Genomic DNA, 22,047 nt, shown 5'->3' on the forward strand with positions numbered 1-22,047 from the left:
GGAGGTATATTTGTCAGACTGTTGAGGGGAAAGCTTTGGCTTTGATTTGACTAACCCTTTAAACTTCCAGGTAATGTGCTTATTTTGTTTATTTCTAAAATTATTCTCAAATGTGATATTGACATTCCTTTGACATTGTTTTTCCTTTAAGAGAACATAAAACTTCTCACGGGTTTTGGGAAAACCCAGGTAGGTGTTTTTTTTTCTTTTTCTGTGTAATAAGAACAGCTTGCAGAGTGAAATACTAAAAATGCTGCTATCCTAAATTCCCTCTCTTTTTAGGATACTTGAATTACAACATCAGTAGTAGATTCAAAACTTGAAGAAGGAAGTGTGATTTTAAATGAACAGTTCATCAAGGATTTCGAACAGGCTTTGAGCCACTGAACTCGTAGGTTTTGCACCAAAAAACAGAAGTTAAGCAGGCAGAATGTATTTATCTGGTTCTTGTTGCTGCTGCTTTGCTTTGCATGCCCAGCAGTCAGAGGTAGCATTCAAAAAAAAAGTTGTGCTTTTCTGACCATGTTAATGCTTTGTTCCCAAACATTGTGTTGAATACTTGGACTGAAGGAGTTTCTTTGTAGCAGCTCAAAGATGATCACCCTGGCTCTGTGATGAAGCCCATGGACCTGCTGGCTCATTTCCCCACCTTACAGATGGATAGAATAATCAGGTAATAATTCTGTAGCAAAGCAAGAGATTGATTGCTGTTCTTGACCTAAGATTTTACTAGAAAGTGGCATTTTAAATCTTTTGAAATGCAAGAATAAAATGTCACCTGACTCTTCAGCAGTTTAAGGCACAGTCCCTTTTCAGTGCACTTTCCCAGTAAATATTGGAGAGAATTTTGGTGGCTGTTTTGTTGTCACCATGGAGGTGTCACGACTCTAAAAATGCTTCCTGTCAAGTCATAGTAAAATGTATCTCTCAGTACTTCCACAGGTCCCTTTCCCAGTGTTTGTGATGGGATGCCACTCCACAGAACCTGGAGTGGGAAAGGGGTGCAGTGAAGTACCTGCTGTGGGTGGGGCTGTCACTGCTGGGAGCACGTGGAGGAAGCTCAGCTGTTGTTTGTGTCCCTCCTCTGCTCCTGCCACGCTGGATGTGATGGACAATGGACAAATGGTGCTTGAGCAAGGGGAGTTCACAGACTGTGCAAGGGTTGCTGTGGAATGGCAGTTGTTTGGTACAGTTTTATTGGAGTGACAGACTGACAGGTGCAGTTAAAAAATGACTCGCGTCTTGATCATCTGTGTTTTTCTTTCTTCAGGTTTCAAATGCCCACAATTACTAAAATAGAGAGAAAACAGGGAAGAAGAGCAGCACAACACTCTGGAGGTGAGGGTGAGTTACCTGGGTGTGGTCTGGTTGACTTCAGAAGTCAGGAACTTCTGAACCAGGGCTCTCTTTGGCTTTTATTTCACAGCTGAGGGAGAGAAACTTCCCTGTTACAGAAAGGTCAGTCACAAAAACCATAAGACAATTTTTCTCCTGCTCTTCAGTGCAAAACCAGACTCTGTTCAGACAGTGAGAGGTTATCTAATAACACTGTTGATAAAGACAGTCAGATAGGACAGACTGTGTATTGTTTCAAATGCATGAAGTAAATGCTGTCTGATTTTTCTAATTTGTTCCTGAAAAAAATGTAGAAATCTTGGTGGAGCTACCTGACATTGAGGTGGGAAATTATCTCAAGCAAAGTGTTTATAACTAGCATTTACAGAGCTGAGTAAATGAGAAAAATGTGTTTCTGTAAACTCCAGCAGAAAGCACTTTTAGGCAAATGAGTTCCAGTGCAACAGAAAAGAGGTGACAGCTGAGACCACAGCAAGTAACAGGTACTTTATAATGAAAAATACTAAATTTGCTTTTTAAATAAATTTAGTTTGAAAACAAAGCCCAGCCCATAAAGGAATGGCCACATGCTTTACCTACTAGTCTAATTCAGCTTTTTAACAACTCTCTGTTGCTTTATCTGTGAGTACAGTGTGTAGTTATGACCTGTGCTCTGTAGCATTTACAGTGCACAGTCTTCAAATACACTCCCAGCCTTCAAGGAGCTGAGGCTGCTACACCTCCAGTGCAGCCACCTGTCCTGAGCAGCAAACTGGGCTCGTTTTGAACAGGTTGCACGTGCCTCTCTGCTCCAGTGTGGGGAACAAGTGTGCTGTTTTCACTGGGATTTACCATCCTGCCAGCTGCATATGCAAAACACATCATTTGCCTAATGGTGGCCTTTGTCAGGGAACTGTCCCACCACACCCAGGAACTCCTGTTCAGAGTCTGTGTCTGTCCTCAGGGGCGTTCCCTGTGTGTGTTTTGCTGTGCCAGGGAGTTGAGGAAACACAGGTTGGTGTCACTGAGGGCACGGTCAGTAGATCTGCACTGCCCTTGCATGGCTGACACCAGCCCACAGTAACTGTGCCCATCAGTAACTCACATTTCTGCTCTTTGTAGCCTCTCCAGAGCCCTGCCCAGCACAACCACAGCGAGGCACCCGTGCTCCTGGGGCACCTGCAGTCAGGACACAGTCAGGCACAGGTAAGTGATGCCATTAAACAAACATGGCCTTCTGCCTCTTTTAAGCCTTTTTTTTTTTTGTAGATCACCAAAGGTGAAAAGTCATTTAAGGACAGTCTAAGTAAGATTATTTATTGGGATAGAGGACACTGACACTGTTCTGTGTCACTACTCTCTTAGCTCTCTAGATGTACCCCACATCTCACTGGCTCTACAGAAATGGGGATTGTTTTAGAAGAATAATTGGTTTCAGATGGGCATGGCCATCCTCATGCAAAGGATGAGATTTAACTAATTTAGCCCTCTTTCTGTAGAGCCAGGCTGACGTGGTTGACAGTTGCTGGTGCAAACTCTTACTTGGTTCCTGAAATTCCTGGCCCATCTCAGCCTGGACACACTCCAAGAGCAGCACCAGGAACAGGTTTTACTTGTGGCTCTTTCTCCAGTTCTGAAAAGCACGAGTGCAGCTGGACATCCAGCATCACCTCTGGGGAGGCCTGGGATCAGGGGCCAGGAAAGGGACCCAGCACTGGTCCTTCACTTGTCAAGATTCACGTGGAGGAACAGGGCACCACCTCACTCCCCACTCCAACTGTTTCCAGGACAGACAGACGTGATTCAGAAAGTTACACTTGGGTTTATTTCATGGTTACACGTATCCTCCAGCATTGCCTGTGCTATATATTATTTGTGAACAGAAATGGCTGCAGAAGTAAAGCAAAGCGAGAACCCCACTATAAAGAGCACCTTTGGTTTAAACTTTGCCCTGTGATTCTCTGTGCTGTGTTGCTCAGACAACAACTTACTCATGAATACCAAATTATTTTGAAAGAATTTCTGTGGTTGTGGAAGGAGCAGAAATTGTAAGAGGCAGGTTGATCTGATAAGGAAATTTAGTCCATGAGCTATTTTCATACAAAGTTCTTCTATATAAAAATATACCAAGTTCTTGAAAATTTCAAGCACAGCAAATAAATACTTACAGCTGGTTTGGGGCAGAACTTACATCACCTCTGAGGTCAGAAACATTCTCTAAAATGACCCTTTGCCCAGCCATTCACTGAACTGGATCCTGCTGGCATTTCCCAGTCCAGAAGCTGGGTTTGAGGAGTTGTGTGGCTGCTGTAAGTTAAGTAATTGTCCTTTGTGTCTGAGCTTCCCACACAGAGGCAGGTGAAGGTAAGCAGTTTTCAGTGAGGTATTTTTGAAGTTCCCTGTGAAGGTGGTTTCTGGGGTTTTTATCATCTCCAGATGGCAGCCTGAGACTGCACTGGAAGCAGCCCCATGATGTGTGGGACTGACATGGGTGGCATTCCCACTCTCAGCATGAGGAGACAGGACAGTGGAATATGGCTACCAGGACAAAGAGGAAAAGGTTTCAGGTGTCTTCCTTCTGTCTCTTAGATCACTTCAGGACTGGCTGAAGAACAGGAGTTAGTCAAGAAAAGCTGAAGTCCACAGAGGGATGGCATCCTGCTCTTCTGAGGGAAAAGTGAGTCCTCAGTGTGTTCCCAGCCCTCCTCACTGTCAGACTGAACCTTTTCTGGGTGCAGAGTAGCAGAAAGTAAAGCAGGTGTAGTGGCTGTGAACTCCTTCAAACAGCTTTGATGGCCCAGAGGTTTCTTTCATTCCTGAAAGAAAAAAGCAGCTAGTTAGAATCAAACTTATTTCTGTTTTAAAACATAACTACCTGTTATGAAGCACCTTACTTGTTTTCTCCAGCAGCCTGAGTGTCTGAGGGAACCAGTGAGCCCTTCCTCTGTACCAAACTTTTTATTTTTTAACTTCTTTATTCATGTTTAATTCCTTGACGTTTCACTAGGTTGCAATGCAACTTGGTGAGTTTTAGGCATCAGTAATAAAACTCTGCTGTTTGCCAATGACCTCTACCTTTTACTTACTTAATCCTACTGCAGGTAACATACACCAGGTGTGTTACCCTTCGACTGTCTCTTGGTTGTATCCCCCCAAACCACCCTGTTAACCCCCATGTCCATGTGCTGCTGTGTCATTCCACCTGCAGGCACCAGAACACCTGGTTGGGGACCAGCACCTTGACATTTCTCCAGCCTTGGACTTTACACCAGCCTGGTGTAACCAGGCTCAGCACCACGAGCCCGTGCCCTGTAACAGAAATAGCTTCTGCAGCCCTGTTTTCTATTTGCACTCTGAATCACTGCTCAAAGTGTCACCACTTTTCTGCATTCCTGGGTTAGCCACTGCCCTGGCTCAAGCTGAGTTTCAGGGATGTGGTGTTTAGTGTGTTTTAGTAATAGCTTGGAGTCATTAATGCTGCTGATTCAAAAGAGCACTGCCCACCCAAAACCCTCCTCACCTGAGAGCACAGCAGGGACACATCCCTCCCACCTGCCCAGTGCAGCAACACCCTCGGGACTGGTGTTAGAGCAACGCTGCTGCTTTTGTTCAAGGTAATTGCATGCCAGTGGAAACAACAAAAGGTTTTATTTGTACCCCACCCACCAATTACTGCAGCTTGCAAGAGCCGGGACAGTTCCTTGACTGTAATCAGTCACTTGCTTTTTGCAGAGTTAAATTACCATGAGAGCCTCTCTCAGCTGACAGTTTGGCCAATACTTGCTTTGGAGTTAAACTGAACACTTGGGGATTGCTGGGAGGGAACAGTCCCTCTCCAGGTAAACTTACGTGTTTCCATATCTCCCCAGTCCTCTCAATGACAATAGTTTGGGATTTGTTGACAGGTGATGTGACCTTGTAGTCATCAGACAGGAGGCCCAGAATAGGATACTGATTCCTGTACCTGTGAAAGAGAATTGCCAACTTGTAGAGTGAGATCTGCAGACCTGTGTCCAAATCCCTAACTGTGACCTTGCCCCACAGCCCTGCCAGTCCTTAATCCCCAAAGAGCTGCACAAAGCCAGCAGAGACATTTCAGTGTCACTGTGACACATTGGACCCCTCTCCCAGTGCTGAACCCTCCCTGTAGAGGAAAGCCTCTCTTGTCTTGTTTCCCATTTAGGTTGAATGGGCAGGATTAAGACATTTGCAGGAACAGCTTGATTAGCAGAGAGGAGAGAAAGGAGAACCCAAAGGATATATTTTTAAGGAAGGCAAATAGCCACGTTACTTTTTAGTGATGATGGCTGTCACTCCAGGGGACTGACTGCCCGATAACTTCTCGTGCTTCAGTCTGAAGAGCTCCTGAGAAAACCAACAGAAAATATTCACAGGAAATAATGTTTCCTGAAGTATCAGTTCAATAAAGTCACTACAAAATTGCAGAAATTCCTCCCAGGGAACAGTCTGAAAAGTGTGTCCTTCCAGAAGGCTGGCAGAGGAAGAGGATTCAGTTAGAACAAGTCCCAACCCGGATTCCTGAGCCAGGAGAGGACAAGTGACTTCCCAGAGAGCTTCCACCTCCACAGGACATGGAGGTTTTAATACACAAACTCTTAAAAGAGAAACAACTTGTATTATTTTACCTCTTGCTGTTGTTTAATAAAAGCCTCTTTGTCCTCCAGCATTGATGTCAGTTCGTGCAGCCTCATTTGCAAGTCACTGTTGCTCCCCTCCCTCCTGGAGATGTCCTGCTGGAACTGGCATAACTGGGACTGCAAAACAGGGCAGGGAGCAGAGCAGTCAGGAGCGTGTGCTCCAGGCAGGAAGGGTGTATTTTTTCATTACCAGCATGAACAGTAAGACCCAGTGATTTCCAACTCAGAAAGTTGAGCAGCACAGTAAATTCAGGAAGTGCTGATTTGACTGAATTCAACTCAGTATCAGTTTAATAGTTTAATAACTCAGTCTTTTGACTAATTTCTTACCTTATCAGGACGCACAAGATAACCCCTTAGGAAAGCCTGCTAATTGGACTGATCCCTAATTTCTACATCTAACGAATGTTGGGGGTTTTTTTAATCACGGTTTTATGTTCTATAGAAGGGTTTCTGAGCCATCATTAGTGTCTATGAATAAAGTAACTGCAGAACCAAAAGATACTCAAAAGGTACCTGTGGTAGCTCATTCTTGTTGTTAAGGACAAGAGCAGCTCTTTTCCTGCTCCCACACACGTGCCAGGTGGAACCACTCACCCTGAGGCTGCGGATCTCCCGGTCCTTGTCCTCCCTCAGGTTATTGATCATCTCCACGTATCTGCTGGAGAGCTCATCTGTGGTGGTCTGGAGTGTGGGGCTGGAGCAGCTCTGCAGGAAATAAGTAATTTTATTTTCATACTTTAATCTATCAGTGAGTACCAGCTACTGCCCCCAGAGCAGGTGAGTGTTACCTGCAGCTTGAGGCTCTGGATCTCCTGCTCCAGGGCCCTCTTGCCGTACTCCAGCTCCTTCAGCTGACAGTCCTTCTCGCCCTCGCTGAGCCGCAGCGACAGGAGCTGCTCCTCCAGAGAGCGGCACTTGGCAGTGCTGTCCCTCAGCCCTTGCTGGAAAACACACAGGGAATGAGTGCACGAGTTCCTCAAGGCAGTAACAGCACCACACATGCCAGGCAGCAGAGAACACCCAAAGGTCAGCAAACTGCCCAGTTTTTGGCTGACTGGAGTTACACTGAAATATGAATTACATTTGGATGTACCTGCTGCTGACGATTGTTCTCCCTTAGAGAAGCCAACATAGTTTCATATTCCTTTACTTGAGAATCCTTAAAAGCCAAGTCCTTCTTCAGCAAGATATTGTCGGTTTCCAGCTTCTGTGGGACAAAAGTGTTCACAGTCAACAGCTGCAGTTTTTCAGTAAACTCTTCCCATGAAGTGCAACACACTGAGTCACTAGTGAAGGGATGTTCTAGAACTGAGAAAATAGTCAGCATAGGACACACACTGCAGTGTGTGGGGCTTTGTGGGATCCTGGACACTGCTCTTCCAGACTGCCCCAGAAAGAATTTAAACAGGAGCCAACAAAAACAAACAGGCAAAACCCCAAACAAAAACCTGAAGACAAACAAACAAAAATCCCACCCCAAAAAAAACCCCAACCAACCTAAAACTAAGACCTCCTTGTTCTCTGTTAGAGATGACAGTTAAAACACCCTCTCCCTAAACTTTGCGTTTTACAGGAGAATGCTGTGACATTCCCAGTGGTGCCAAGCACTTGGGCTGGTGTGGGAAACATTTCTGCTTCCCTAACAGCTCCCTGTATCCACAGCCACAGAGCTCCAGCTTCCAAACTGGGACACTGTACCCGGAGAACCTCTGGAGCTGCCAAAGCCACCAGCACCATCCAACCTCCTCTGCTGCATGAACAGAGTAGCCCCAGCCTGGATCCAGCACTGGAATGTTGGCATTGGACTCCTGCTGCCAGGGAAAACAGGTGGATGAGCCCTGGGAAGGGAGGAACCTGCTCACCCCCAGGTCATCCTGCAAATGGCACAGCTCCTCCCGGAGATTCTTGAAAGTGGAAAGCACAAGTCTCAGGGATTTATCCGACGTCGCTCTCATCTAGGAGGGAAAGAATGAAATGGATAATTGGGATTAATTAGCTCTGTTTACAAAATGAAATGGATAATTGGGATTCATTAGCTCTGTTTACAATATGCTTGACAAGAGGTAGAACAGAAACTGCTGTACAGCTGAAAATAAGTTTTAAACTACTGCACATCCTTTGAAGTGCCCACAATTTCTACAAGAAACACATTTTCTTGCACTTTGTTCTGCAAATGCCATAAATTGCTGCCTTGCAACACAGGACAACATTCTAAAATGGAAGGAACAAGAGAGTAAGGAACTGCCTTTGTATACCAATAAAGGGAAAAATGAACGTGCTAATATTGCACAATCATTGAGCATTCAAAGCTTTATGCTTACACTGATTTAAAAAAATTACTGCCCTGCCTGAGAAGCCATAGAATGAATCATGTTTGAGATCTGGCAAGGCTTTGGGCTCAAGGGTGAGGGAATTTAATTAACATTTTCAAAAATTTAAATTAAAAAAGTTCATACAACCAACTCCTCCCATTAAAAGGAGAAAGATCCCAAAGATGAAAGGAGTCACCTGGATGAAAGAAAAAGGCAGAAGTGCATCACAGCCAAGCACTGTTCTCCTTTGGAATGTTAATTTTAATGCCTGTAACAGCTGTCTATTGATTCAGGTGAAAACACAAGTTGTGATACATTTCTGGTATTTTAAAGAAGAAATACAGACTTTGGAAGGACACACAAGTAAATCCTGAAGTTGTGACTCACCTGGAAGGGCTGAATATTCTGTGCAAAAGCTATGTTTTTTACTGTCTGGACAAAAGTGAACCTTCCTGTCTGTTCCCTTGATTTGTTGCTCATCCCAGCTGAAGGATGTGCTCGCAGTTCCATCCATGTGGGGATTGGCCCTTGTGTGATTTTTTTATCCCCACTGGTGCCATTGTGTGACTGAGGCTTTAAAAATCACATTTCTGGTGTCACTCACCTCTTTGTTTTTTAATTAAAGCAGAATTTCAGTTTTGACTTATGGTTTTGTTGGGTTTATTGTTAAATACACTATAGAGCAGTTTAAAAGAAGGAATTAAATCAAAATGGTTGAATTTAGACTATAAAACTTAAGTAAAACTCCACTTAGCAATTACTTGGGTGTCAATGTCCATCTTCCTTCTAAGAGAAGTTGGAAGGGACTTGGGAGCTCATCTTGTCCCAGCCTCCTGCTTAAAGCAAGACAAGCTCTGAGCTCAGACCAGGTTGCTTGTTCACAACTTCATTTCAATGGATTTTTTTTTTAACAGGAAGCAACTCCAAGGTGCAGCTCCCAGGTAGGATCACCCTACCCCCACCTCAGGGAGCCTGGCTCAGGACACACCTGCAGAGCAGTGCAGGTTGTTCTGGATCCTATTCCAACATTCCTGCCTGGCAAATGCAGCACTAAGTGCTGAGCTGTGCTTGTGGCACTGGGTAACAAACAGCCCCATTCCTGCTGTGGTTCCACTTGTAAAGGTTTTTGTCCTCCTGATCTGGTTCTTTAGCTCCCTCCCCAGCCATGGGGTTGGGCTGTGAGCAGTTGGGATGCAGGCTCTGCTCCTGGCTGGCATTCAGTTGTTTCCCAGCACTGCGATACTTTCTGCCATGTGTTTTCAGCACCTACTATTTGTTTTTGGCTTTTAAAGCAAAGTATTAATACACAACACAGGCAGAAAGATGAAAGGTCTCAGTTCTGCTGTCAGTGATCAAAAGCCAAGACAGTTTCCAGTGAAACTGCAGGAAAGCACCAGTAAAGCTCAGTTTAAAAAATGAGACTGTGGGTCCAGCTGCCACACTTCCCTCACAGCCACCTGGACCATTCCATCCCCTGCACACCAGAAAAATGGAATGAGGGGAATACAGAGTGAACTCTAAGTATGTCATGTACAAAGTCCCTGCTGTGAGTAAGCCAACTGCTGTTTCAAGTTCCTGTTGGCTTCCACACTCCCATACCTGGAGGAGATAACGAATCTGCTGCTTTGTTGCCTCAGACAGTCCTTTGGGAATTAATTCTTCAATCTCTTCAGTCTAAGCAAAGAAGGGAAGAAAGGGGAGACATCCTGATTAAGAATTTTGCCTGGTAGATAGTAACGTGGTTTCTTCATTAATTACACAGCTCTACTATGAAAAACATGTTTAGAACAAGGCAAATAAGAATGAAAATAGATTAAAGAATATTTTTAAAAAATTCCAGTCTTTTATATTTGGGGCATATACAAAGTGAGATGAAGTGGTACATGAAGCATATATTCAAATCCTCAAGTTTCACATCTATTTTAAAAACAGTATTCAAACCAATCCTCTCCCAAGGAAAAACAGCTGATGCTACAGCAACTCCCAGCAGTTTATGGTGGGGTCAAATCTCATGTTTCTGACCAGTGGACAGACTCATTGAACACGAGGTGACCAACAGGAGGTTGTGCCAGCTATTCAATGGCATTTGCTGCCTGCAGTTGAACCCTGGACAAGTATTTCTGCCACACACACAATGCCTTTAAAGGTGCAGCTCGTGCTGCTCGGCAGCAGCTTTACTGGCAAGAGAGTGAAGGATCCTTTTCAAAAGCACACTGTGGAATACAGGTACCTGTGCAAGTTGTTTTCCACTGAAACCATTATTGACACTGCAGGGAAGACTTCCAAAATTTGACTCTCCTACTGGAATAATGCAAATTACTGAAGTTTCCTTTCAGCATTATCACATTTGCAAATACCTGCCTGGCAGTAGGTGTCAGGCTTTGAATATTAATGCCAAGCAGGAATCATTCACTAACAAAGACCAGCCTCCTTTATGTGAAGTGGCTGAATTCCCTTGCAGCCCCCCCTCACTGGTGTCAGCACTGACATCAGGGGACAGCCTGTGCTCACCTGGGACGTGAACTCGATGTCATGGTTCCTGTAAAACACAAAATCCAAAGGATCCATTAACAAAAAGCTGCTTGAGAACTTTAAGAATTCACACCCACATTAAACACTGAAAGATTGTCTATAAAACACTGAGCAGGGAAGGGTCTTCATCAGCTGAAGAGCCGTTACCTTCCCTCAGAGGTGCCAGGCAATGCGACCTGTCAAACACCACTCCATGGGGAAATTCCTGAGGAGCCCGGAGTACCAACAGCAGCACAGCTGACACAGGCTGACTATCCCCATTTCTTTGGGCAGTTACCTCAATTATGGGCAGTTAACCCAATTACATTAATAGCCCAGGTAATGGTTTGCCCACAACTCTGCTGCAATCCACTGACACGCCGAAAGTGTTTACTTGGCAGTGCCAGGGTTTCTGTGATGGTTAAATTCCCCTTTTCCCTGCTACAGGGCCACTTCCCTTATTTCAGTGGCTTTGGGAAGCACTAAGACTGGAAGTGAGGGGGAAGAGTGAAGGGGGTTGGGAGTGAAGGGGATTATGAGGGAAGGGTGGGAAGGCTGTGCAGCCCCACTGGTTGCTGTGACTCTGCACTTCTTCCCACAGACAGTCTGCAGGGCTCTGCAGAAAACGTGCTTGATGTTAATTTGCATGTAGAGACCAAGCTTTATGCCTCATGGTGGCTGTCTTTTATGACACAGCAGCACAACAGGACAGAGGAAGTTTGGATACTTGGGTCATTTTTTCAGAACACAGCAATAGAATCATGTCATTAAATAGAAGTCAGAGTGTGCTGCAAGTACTTGCTTGATGTGCAAACAGGCACAGGATACAAATTCCTTAATGAATTTGAAAAAGCATCAAATTCAATAAATTTCCTTGGCTTGCAGCATTTTTATTTCCTCGGTTACTCTGCAAATTATAAACATGTAAAACATCCAGTCAATTCTAGTTGTCCGGGAAGAAAAAAAAAAAAAGCATAACTCTCAACCAACACTGTCCTTTCAGCTGTGCAGTACACAGATTTCTGGGATATGGGAATGGCAGCACAGATCCAATGCCAGTACCTGCCTCCAATCTTCTCCACATGCTGCAGCAAACAGCTGTACAGGTCGTTGCCCTTGCGGTGCAGCTCAGCCAGGAGCTCCCCGAAGTAGCGACAGTCCAGCTGGTCCGGGCTCTCCTGGGAGCAGTTCACCTGGCAGGACACAGGCAGGGAGGTCAGAATGGAGCTCCCTTCTTTGGGAAGAAAGCTGAACATGAGAATGCTACAGGTATTGTTTGCTCGTGCTAATTTGCAATTTGTTTACACTGTGCTTTTCCTTGGCAGCGGGTCTTTTGTGTCTCCTGGTTCTCAGTGAACTGTACAGAAATGAAGGATTCCCTTTACAACAACAAGAAGTAGGCAAAGTACTCTCTTCCACGGCAATGTAATCGTCAGGATGTTAAAATGGGAAGTGTTGGGAACTAGGAAATCTGTCAGACACCTGCTGCCACAGCTGAGGTGGATAAAACACCCGTGGGCAGCACCCAGATGGGACCAGGCGGGTGCAGGATCCCCCAGGGCAGCAGTGGGGTTTGCACTGCACAGTTTTCCTGTGTGAACAATAAAAGAATTCCAGAGGCAGCCCAGGCCAAGTGTGCCTGAGCTGGTCTATGGGAGTGCCTGGCAATGAAGGTTCTGCACAGGTCTGACACCAAGGTCCCCAGGATGTTTGTCTTGTCACCCAAACGCTGACTGGGTGCTCAGGAGGGACTCTGCACTCCCTCCTCAGCTCCACTAAGAGGGTACAGGTACAACAGAAAGCTCATTTAGTGTTTCCAGTGAATCTGCATCAAAAATTCCTGCATCAAATTGAAATACATTTGAAGCCCTTGTTGGTCAGTGCAGGAGGAAAGGAATCCTGAACTGATGATTGTCAAGGTTATAGAACATGTCTTTTCTCCAAAACTAGGGGAATAAGTTGTGCATCCCTCAGTCTTTGTTGTACTGACTGACAGAGGAAACCTGACTCAGTCAATGGTAATGCTCCCAGATAAAGAAAAACAAAACCAAACAAATCAGCAAGACTTTACACAGTTAAAGGACCTCAAAATGATGCCCAGGACACCTGAGCACAGGTCTGTGCCAACGAGAAATAGGATACAACACCTAAACCAGCCATTTTTCCCCCCAACAGCGCAGGAGAAAGCCTTGGACAGTCCCAGAGCAGTCTGCAACAAGCACACGAAGTTACCTGCAACACACCCCCGGACTCTGCTGTTTCAGCACCACGTGCTTGTAAGGAATCACCCGCGAAGGGTTTGAACCCAACCCGGGGATCACAGACACACAAACCCGTTCATCCCCCAAATTTTGTCCCCTGCACACCAACCAAAGGAGCAGCAGAACCCTCAGCCCGTGGCCCTCACCGGCTCGCAGGAGTGCAGGGGGACCCTCCTCACGGTGTGGCTCCGGCAGTCATCGCTCCCCGGCCCCGGGAACACCGGGAACACGTCGCTGGGGCTGCTGGTCTGGGTGTGCTGGCACTGGTGGGTGACCGGGGCGGGCTCCGGGCAGGGCTGGCACTGCTCTGCCTGCTGGCACAGCTGAGACACCTGGAACTGCTTCTCCTGCCAACAAAGAGGGTGTTCTCAGCTGCTGGACACGTCGCGGTGAGCTGGGAGCTCGATACCGGAATGAATGAAACGTGTTTGGGACCGGGAAGGCTGATGGCGGGTTCAGATATTTTAATAATCCCAATAAAACTGCCTTTTTTTTCCCTAAATAAGCATGGGTTTGCCTCACGCTTTCATACTTCGGGGTTGGAATTCACCAGCCCCTCACACGTTTTAGAGGCTGCAAGTGAGAAGCACAGAAGAGACACCTTTACCAAGGTGTGTTTCACCACATGTGGAAATTTTCTTCAAAACTAGACTCCTGATTTGACTTAAATCTAGATATACCCCGGGTAAAAAAACCCAGAAGTAAAAATGTGACTTCACAATTTTTTTATTATTTTCTTTGCACACCAGCTGTGGAAAGAAAAAAGCTATTATTTATAATTACCTTTCCCCCCCCCCCGCTCCCCTTTTCCACTTCAGAGAATGGATATTACACCTAAGTCACCTATTAAAATCCAGAGTGGCATGAAAACTTCAGTTTTAAATAACAAAGTAAAAAAACCCAGATAAACTGTTCTGAAATACCCCTAATTTCAATTCTTTTCCTTGGGAAATGTTTCAGAGCAATAAAAAAGGAGTAGTATTTTTGCTATTGACAAAACAGCAATTCTAAGATGAAATTCCAGACATTTTGCCAAATACATTTTTTCAAGAGTAAAAAAAAAAAATTGTCTTATTAATGCCTTTTTTGTAAAAAATTATCTTGGTTGTTCTTCTGTGGAGCTACTGCAAGAAACCAATTCTCAGTCACTATTCAGATATTGACTGACAGTGTTAGAGATACAACAGCAGTTTGTTATTCTGAAAGAATAAATTATTAGGAATCATAAAGCAAACATTCCAGTTTCTGCTCTCCATAAATATTGCTTCAGTTACTTTGAGATTGTGTCCTGTATCACAGCAAGGCAATTCTCAGGTTGGCAGCTATTTCCAACAAAACCAAACAAAAAACCAGAACCAATCCAACCCAGAAATATCAATTTGCTTTTTCAAATAGATAATATAAACACTCAACTTACTTGGAGGGGATTTAACAGCTCATATTTTCTTATTGTCTTTTCATAGATGACATTATTTCCAGGACCGAAAGTCCCTGCTCTAAGAAATGGGGATAATGGCTCCTGTAAAACCTGTAAATAAAAACATCCATAAATGTTGTCAAACAGCAAATTCAGGATTAGTGTGATTTTTGACTAAAAAACTACAAGGGATTTTTGTAATTTAAGACACATGTATTGTAAGATATTCCTTTAGGATGTATCCATTTGAGTGTGTGTCCATTTGGAAACTAAGTGGCTGTGCTTCCATGGACACCATGTGAAATAAATATAGTGGAACAGTTAGTAATTAATCTTAATAAAATTTCACTGCTGAGGGGTGGAAGCCTGACTGGCCGTTCTGCAGTATTTTGAATCCCTAGTAATTCCATCTGTCACCATCAGAGGTGTGAGCTGTGTGAGCCCAAAGTATTTATCATCCCTACGGGATGCAGCCGGGCACTTCATGGGATGAGGGTAACTGAGGGAACTCCAGCACTGAACACTTTCCTACCTGATCAGGATTCTCGATAATGATCCTTCGAATAGTGCCCTGCAAGGAGGAAAATAAGCAAAGGTTCAGTATTACTGCACTTCCACCTCCAAAACATTTCTGGCAGAGCTCAGGATCACGTGGATTCCCAAAGTAATCTGGATACAGTCACTGGCTGTAAATATATTGAGATCCACAGGCCACAATCACCTGGAGATGTTTTAAATCCAGGGCCTTCCCAGCCCAAAGGAATTAGCCCATACACAGCACAGCAACACACATTCCATCATTCTCCTTTTTATTAGTTTGGGTTTTCTCAATCACCTCCTAGCAGGTGTGATGGAATTAGTCCTTATTTTCTCTCTAAGTGCAGCAGAACAGGCTACAAATCAAAACTGGATGAGATCTCCATTGGATTCCCTCTCCCTGTTCCACAGACACCCTCCTTCACTTTCGATTTTTCATTTTACAAACCAAGGTCAGCTGGTGTAAACAGAGGTGCACCTTCAACACTTTTTGTTTCACCAAGAGAAGAAACTTTGTATTTTGCCTAAGTTCAGAAATGGAAGGGCAGAGGAGCTGCCCACCAACCCCACTGGGTCATACCCAGAGGGCACAACTTCACAACTGCCAGCTATGGAAATGGTGCCCACATGGAACATCTGCCCATTCCTGAGTGCAAAATGAGAAGTGTCTCTTTAAATTACAGGAATCCATAAGTGGCAGCAGCTTTGGTCATTTTTCAAACATATTTTTTCTCTTTTTCCCCAGCACTGTCCAGAAGCAATCGCAGACATTATCCCCCATCCTGTGGGCCACCACCAGCTCTAACAAATTGCACACATTACTTCAAGTCTCCACAACCAATACTTTGTCCAAGCAAGCAACATTCCCACTTAATCCAACCTAAGGATTTGGCAACTTATTAGTTTACAGCACCCTGATTATTTTTCCTCACAGCACAAACCTCCAATTTTCATAATAAATCACTTCTTCCCCAAACCCGTGGGGAAGTTTATGTGGCTGCAGTTCAGTCTTGGAGACATTGTCAACTGGGTGAGAGCAGCTCTGAAGTAGGTCAGCTTTCCTGTGAACTGTTGCATAAGTTTTGGAAGCCTGGAGCAGTTTTCCAAATCTCCCAAAAGTGAATCATAACAGCACCAGGAAAGAGAAGCCGAAGTAGAAAAGAAACTCTTTTAGCAGCAATTGTAGTAATTAAGACATTTCAGAATTAAAAAACTAAAACAAAATTTAAAATAATAACTGCTGCAGAAGCTTAGAAAGCTGCTCAGTGCTCCTCCCACACTGTCCAGAGGGAGGTCTGGCTTGGAAGGGAACCCACGGACTGTACCAGGACACAACACAGAGCTCTAGAATTTACAGCCCAGTCCTGCACCACTGACACCTGCAGAATTTGAACTGAAAAGTAAAACACTCAACAAATGAACACCCACTGGTCCTTCCTCCAGCCCAGGTTCAGAGCAGGCCCAGCCCAGATCCCAGTGCCTGTCACTGGCTCCGTCCGTCCCGGAACAGTGACACTCAAGTGCCGTGGGAGAGCAGGGATTGTGTCACTCAGCACTGACAGATAACCATTGTGTGTGACACAAAAAACACTCTTTGAATTCACTGGGAAGTTGGACAAACCTGCCTGGAGTAAACCACGCTACCACAGAGCCCTGGGATATGTAACTCTCACTGGTTTAGGGAGGATAACAAGGGAAGTTATTTTACCTTGTTACGTGTGTGCTCCCAGAGGAACACATCCAGAATGGAGAAGACTGGAGCATTTTAAGTTTAAATAGGCCTCTATAATATTCACAAGGACACTCTAGTCCTATGTGCAATAATACACAGAATCTAAGAATGTTTTGCTTGGATAAAATTATGCTTATTTTTGAGATACCCAAACTCTTTCATTTCCAGAGAACTTTGATGCAGATACACTTCCCTCACTGCTTTACAAACACAGATTTGCCTGCCCTTCCTCCCATTCCTGCCGAGCAGGCTGGGCTGGCACGGGCTGGGAGGGGACCCTGTGTCTGTGCCAGCCTGGGCTGCCCCACACACGGCTCCTCACTCTGCACAACCAGCTGCCACCTCCAAGGCCTCTGGAGCTGCTACTTCATTTTCCATCGTTCCCAAGGGCCACAGCTCTGGCTACTCTCTCATTTCCAGCAATGCTTTGGAGATGCAGTATTTTCTACACGGGAAAAGGAAGGGGAAGGTGGCATTCCAAAGGGGAGAGCTCAGTGCTGTTGTGTATTTCAGTGGCACGACTGGGTTTGGAATTTTTAACAGCCTGACCAGCCAATCTGGGTCTATTTTATGGAATCACAGAATGGTTTCAGTTGGAAGGGACCGTAAAGATCATCCAGTTCCAACCCCCTGCCATTGGGTTTATAAGGATAATTTCCAAAGGTAACACACTTTCATATATAATTTTGCTAGTCTTTAAGATTTTTAAATTAAAAAAAAATAAATTGATAGATTCCTCCACTTAATGTGCAATGTTATGCAGAAGCAATCAGTAAATTCACTTTTATTTCAACAGGTTTACCTTCACTTCAGCCAACCCAGCGATGAAGGTGAGAATTCCACCTCTGTCGAGACCCTGTATCCATAACATATTGCCTTGCTAATCACAAGCAATCCAGTCATCTAATCAGGATTTATGAGTTCCATTTGGCAGGTGAAATGGGGAAATGGCAGGCTGTGTTTGAAGGCTGTTACAACACAGACCAACCCTAAAGCTGGTTAATGTTACACCACTTTCACGAGAGCCCTTTGCACGTCACAGAACTGAACCCAGATGTGGAAAGACAAAATTTCTCACATGGACAGACAACCCCTACAAAGCCTGCCAGGGTTTTGCCCTCTGAACTGACAGCAAACAACTTGCATGTGCCTTTTCATGACCATGGTGAAGGGGTTCATACATATAAGCCACGCTGGAAGAGAAATTACTCTAAACAACATTCTTCACTTAGATCAAGCAGAGCAAAATTTGCTGTGAATTAAACCAGATGAAGCCTGCCATGGCTGGGAGCAGCATTTGGCCTCTACAAAGTTACACCAAAAAGGCAAAAAACCCCCTGAATCCTGAACCCCCCAAAATGCTCACACTTGTGCTCTGTGCACACCAATTTTCAAATTCAAATTCTCCCTCCCTCATTCTCCCTAAAAACATACGTGAACACAGGAGCACACACCAAGCACGTGACTGAACATCAGGGCCGTATCTGCAGGGACACAGACATTTATCATTAATCCACACAAGGTCTGCAGGAGCAAATTAAATATTGCTCCAAGAGCCCTTTGCTTTACCAGCAGCACAAAGCTTCGACTACAGCTCTGGGCTGCCACTGACCAAAAATGCTTGTGTTCCATTAAAACACGGATGTGAGTTTGGTATCCTTCCATTATTCACTTCACAGTCAGCTCAAAGGGCAACTGAACCAGCTCTTGGGAATGTCCTACACCCCTCCCAGGGCTTCTCTCTGCCAACTCCCATTCAGCACCAAGTGTGTGACTTCCCTGTTAGTTACTGTTTTCTTCTTTATTAACTTCCTAATAATCTGTATTAGGCACCTTCCCTGTCCACCACTGAAACTGCAACCCACACAGAGCCTGACTGAACTACACCCTCTTGTCTTTAAAGTCTTGTCCAGCAAAACACTTCAGCAAGAAATTAGTTTTCATCAGCAGGACTTAATGGATTCAGTGACTAAAAGAGATGTTGAAAATTAAACATCCTTCATAGGGCAGCAACAGCATTTGAGTCTGTAATCACTGCTCACACTTATCTAAAGCAGAGGAAGCCTGGGACTGCAGTGTTTACTCCAATGAATATTTAATTAATTGACTGCAATTCAGACTATCATCCAGCCTAGGTGAGCAGATCATTTATCTGGGAGGTGAGAAACCAGTGTTTACACTCCTGCCCTACATCTTGCAAAAGAGGGATTAACAGCTTGGAAACAGCAGGAATGGCTCTGCCATAACCAAGTCAGATAAAAATATTACAATAAGACACTCATTCAGGTTGGGAAAACCCACTAAGATCATCGAGTCCAGCCATTCCCACAGCACTGCCAAGGCCACCACTAACCCACTTCCTCAAGTGCCACATCTACATGTTTTTTAGACACTTCCAGGGATGGTGACTCCACCATTTCACTTGGCAGCCTGTTCCAATGTTTGACCATCCTTTCCATGAAGAAATTTTTCCTAATATCCAACCTAAACCTGACACAACTTGCAGCCGTTTCCTCTTGTCCTTGAGCCATCCTAGAGAGGAAGGCAGCCTGAAACTGTGCAAACTACTTTGAAAGGAAATCAGATCTCATATCGGTCTTAATCCTGATTCCTTTTGACAGTTAAATATTTTATATCACAAGGAAGAAAATTCAGTAGGAGTTCATCTCGAAACAACTGTACTTTGCCTTTTGAGTACAGCAGAGCAATCCTATTAATGTTGATGACAGACTGATGTATGAGGAAAAAATGGTTTGAGAATAAATTCTGGTCTCCTTTTCTGTTTTTGCAGTCAAATCTGTTCTTAAACTATTGGCTTCTAGTTTTCAGACACCAATTGCATGTGTTAAAATTACATTAAATTCCATCGATACCTTCAAGCCACGTCCTGAACACACACACAGAGCAAACCTGCTGAACTGCATTGTGAGGGCATTCCAAGCTGAACTCCAGCACCTCTGTGCGGACCTCGTCAGCACCATCGATTCAAAGAGGACTAACAAGCGCATGGGTTCATGTTGTATTTACATGGGCAGCACCGAGTCAGCAGAGCAGCGCTGGGGACATCCCGGCGTGGGAAGGGTGCAGCGCCCGCGGCGGCTCCGCCGGGATTGCTGCTGTTCCACGGGAGAAACGGGCAAAAGCGGTGTTCTGGGGCAAAAGGGGTGTTCTGGGGCAAAAGGGGTGCCGGAGCTGCGGAGCGGGGCGGACACGGGGCATCGCCCATCGGCCACGGGGTCTCTGCACGGGGGGTCTGGGGACGGCGGGGAGCGGCTCAAGCGGATTTTCCACAGGGAAACCCGCGGGGCTGCGAGGGGCTGGACCCGAAACACCCCCGCGGGGAGCCCGGCCCGGCCCGACCCTCCGCCGCGCCGGGCGGACCCGCAGCCCGGGAACGGCTCATCCCGGGCGTGTCCGGGAGCAGCGCCCGAGGCCGGGCAGGGAGCAGGTCTGGCTGCGGGAGCGGGTCCGGGAGCAGTGCCCGGGGTGCGGGAGCAGTGCCCGGGGTGCGGGAGAAATGCGAGGCTACGGGAGCGGTGCCCCGGGGTGCGGGAGCGGTGCCCCGGGGTGCGGGAGAAATGCCGGGCTGCGGGAGCAGGGTGGTGCCCGTACCTGCGGCGGGTCGCAGCCGTGGCCGCAGTCCAGCGGCGAGGCGGCCCGGGAGGAGCAGGATGCGCTGAGCCGGCGGCAGCCCGGGCCGTAGGTGCGCACCCGGTCATACACCACGGCCCCGTCCGGGGGCTGGTCCAGGCAGGGCAGCGGCCGCGGCGGCTCCGGGCACGGCGGGGGCTCGGGGCAGGGCGGCGGCTCCGGGCAGGCCCGGCGGGCGGGCAGGGTGCTGTAGTGCTGCTGCCGCCGGTAGTAGTGGTGCTGCTGCTGGTGCGGGGGCAGCGCGGGCGGCTGCGGCTGCTGCTGCCCCGCGAACATCCCGGCGGCGGCAGCGACTGCAGCGGGGCGGCGGGACGCGATTAGTACCTGCCGAGCCGCGCCTTGGGCGGGCCGCACCTGGGGCGGGGAGCCCCGGCCGCTCCCCCTCCGCGGGCGGGACACGGGACATGGGACACGGCGCCGGAGCGGGGCCGCCGCGGGTCCCGGGCTGTGGCCGCAGCACAGTCACCTGCCCCCCGGTACCGGCCACGGTCCCGAGCTTCTGGTAACAGCACCTCTAATGCAAAAATTAGGGAAAAATAAAGCGCCACTGTGTTCACTGAAGCCTTTTGTTATTATCTGTTTACAGCGTGTGTGGAGGGAGTGTAAATTTGTAGTTGTCTGCTACTCAGTTAAATGACTTAAATACTTCTCACAGGAGGTGATGAACTTCCCCACACAGCCCTTCACATCTGCAGGAGCTGCTGCCTTGGCCCCCATGCAGCAAACTCTGCCTGGGAAAGGAGAATGTTCTCTAAATGCATCCCTGCAACTGCATGGAGAGCACAGGCCACCTTCAGGAACAGGACTGGTCACAGAATCACAGCATGGTCTGGGTTGGGAGGGACCTTAAAGCCCATCCCCTGCCATGGGCAGGGACACCTTCCACTAGCCCAGGTTTCTACAAGCCCTGTCCAACCTGGCCTTGGTCACTTCCAGGGATGGGGCAGCCACAGCTTCTCTGGGCAACCTGTGCCAGGGCCTCCCCATCCTCACAGAGAGGAATTTCTTCCCAATATCCATCTAACCCTGCCCTCTGGCAGTGGGAAGCCATTCTCCCTGTCCTGTCACTCCAGGCCCTTGCCAGAAGTCCTTCATCATTACAGATGGAATACAACATGGCGCTTATCTAGAAAGGATGGCTGTGGTTACTTATTCAAAATCTCACTGTGGAGAGAAAATGTGAACTCAGTTTCTCAATCCAGCATATTTTGGTTTGGGTTCCTTTGGCAGCGTCAGGCAAGCCCTAACTGAGAACATAACTTTGTTCTGCAAGGTAATGTAGCAATCACATAATTGTACAATCTTGTGTAATAAATATTATCCTTAATAATAAACCTTAAGATTCTTTATTTTGTCAGTTAGTTTCCCCTACATGCTTACTGTGCTGTAAGGTCACACAGTACAGTCACACAGAACAAAAAATAGTTTCTATAGGACCATGTTAGGGCAAAACTCCTTTGAGGTGAAGGAGCAACACTGGCTGCCTTGTTCTACACTGGCCACTCACTCTGTCTGTGAAATTAAAAAATGCTCACCAGATCTGTTCAATAGGCTGTTCAATAGAAGCATGCATTTTAAGGTGAGGGCCTACAACAATTCAATATTTTAAGGTACTGTGAAATCTGCAGAC

General features: G+C 46.3%; 1 protein-coding gene and 2 long non-coding RNA genes across 3 annotated transcripts; 2 read left to right on the forward strand and 1 right to left on the reverse strand.

Annotated features, from left to right (window-relative positions):
- Positions 1-692: 692 nt before the first annotated feature.
- Positions 693-5,992, forward strand: LOC113970963. The gene is made up of 3 exons (XR_003535397.1): positions 693-2,541; positions 3,925-4,949; positions 5,068-5,992. It is a non-coding gene; the product is annotated as an uncharacterized LOC113970963 (long non-coding RNA).
- On the reverse strand, positions 4,035-20,693 carry POF1B (POF1B, actin binding protein). The gene is made up of 15 exons (XM_027690411.1): positions 20,379-20,693; positions 15,030-15,068; positions 14,498-14,608; positions 13,227-13,427; positions 11,882-12,012; positions 10,820-10,847; positions 9,908-9,982; positions 7,859-7,951; positions 7,090-7,203; positions 6,785-6,937; positions 6,591-6,701; positions 5,982-6,110; positions 5,627-5,700; positions 5,185-5,299; positions 4,035-4,151 (listed from the first exon to the last, which is right to left on the reverse strand). The coding sequence occupies exons 1-15, from the start codon at positions 20,691-20,693 to the stop codon at positions 4,146-4,148; spliced, it is 1,695 nt and encodes a 564-aa protein (XP_027546212.1). The 3' UTR covers positions 4,035-4,145.
- LOC113970964 lies at positions 12,098-19,717 on the forward strand. The gene is made up of 3 exons (XR_003535398.1): positions 12,098-12,602; positions 14,705-14,710; positions 19,708-19,717. It is a non-coding gene; the product is annotated as an uncharacterized LOC113970964 (long non-coding RNA).
- Positions 20,694-22,047: the final 1,354 nt, after the last annotated feature.

This window comes from Neopelma chrysocephalum, unplaced genomic scaffold (genome assembly GCF_003984885.1).
Source record: "Neopelma chrysocephalum unplaced genomic scaffold, ASM398488v2 Primary Assembly neopelma1_81, whole genome shotgun sequence".
Taxonomy (NCBI): Eukaryota; Metazoa; Chordata; class Aves; order Passeriformes; family Pipridae; genus Neopelma; species Neopelma chrysocephalum.

What these genes read in the sequence shown, in the direction of transcription:
- POF1B (XM_027690411.1), bottom strand. Translation starts at nt 20,693, where the DNA reads ATGTTCGCGGGGCAGCAGCAGCCGCAGCCGCCCGCGCTGCCCCCGCAC. An exon ending in AGATTCGTTATCTCCTCCAG is followed by an intron (nt 7,952 to 9,907) that starts GTATGGGAGTGT and finishes TTTCCCTCCTAG; the next exon opens with ATGAGAGCGACGTCGGATAA. An exon ending in GGGAGATCCGCAGCCTCAGG is followed by an intron (nt 6,111 to 6,590) that starts GTGAGTGGTTCC and finishes CCTGTTTTGCAG; the next exon opens with TCCCAGTTATGCCAGTTCCA.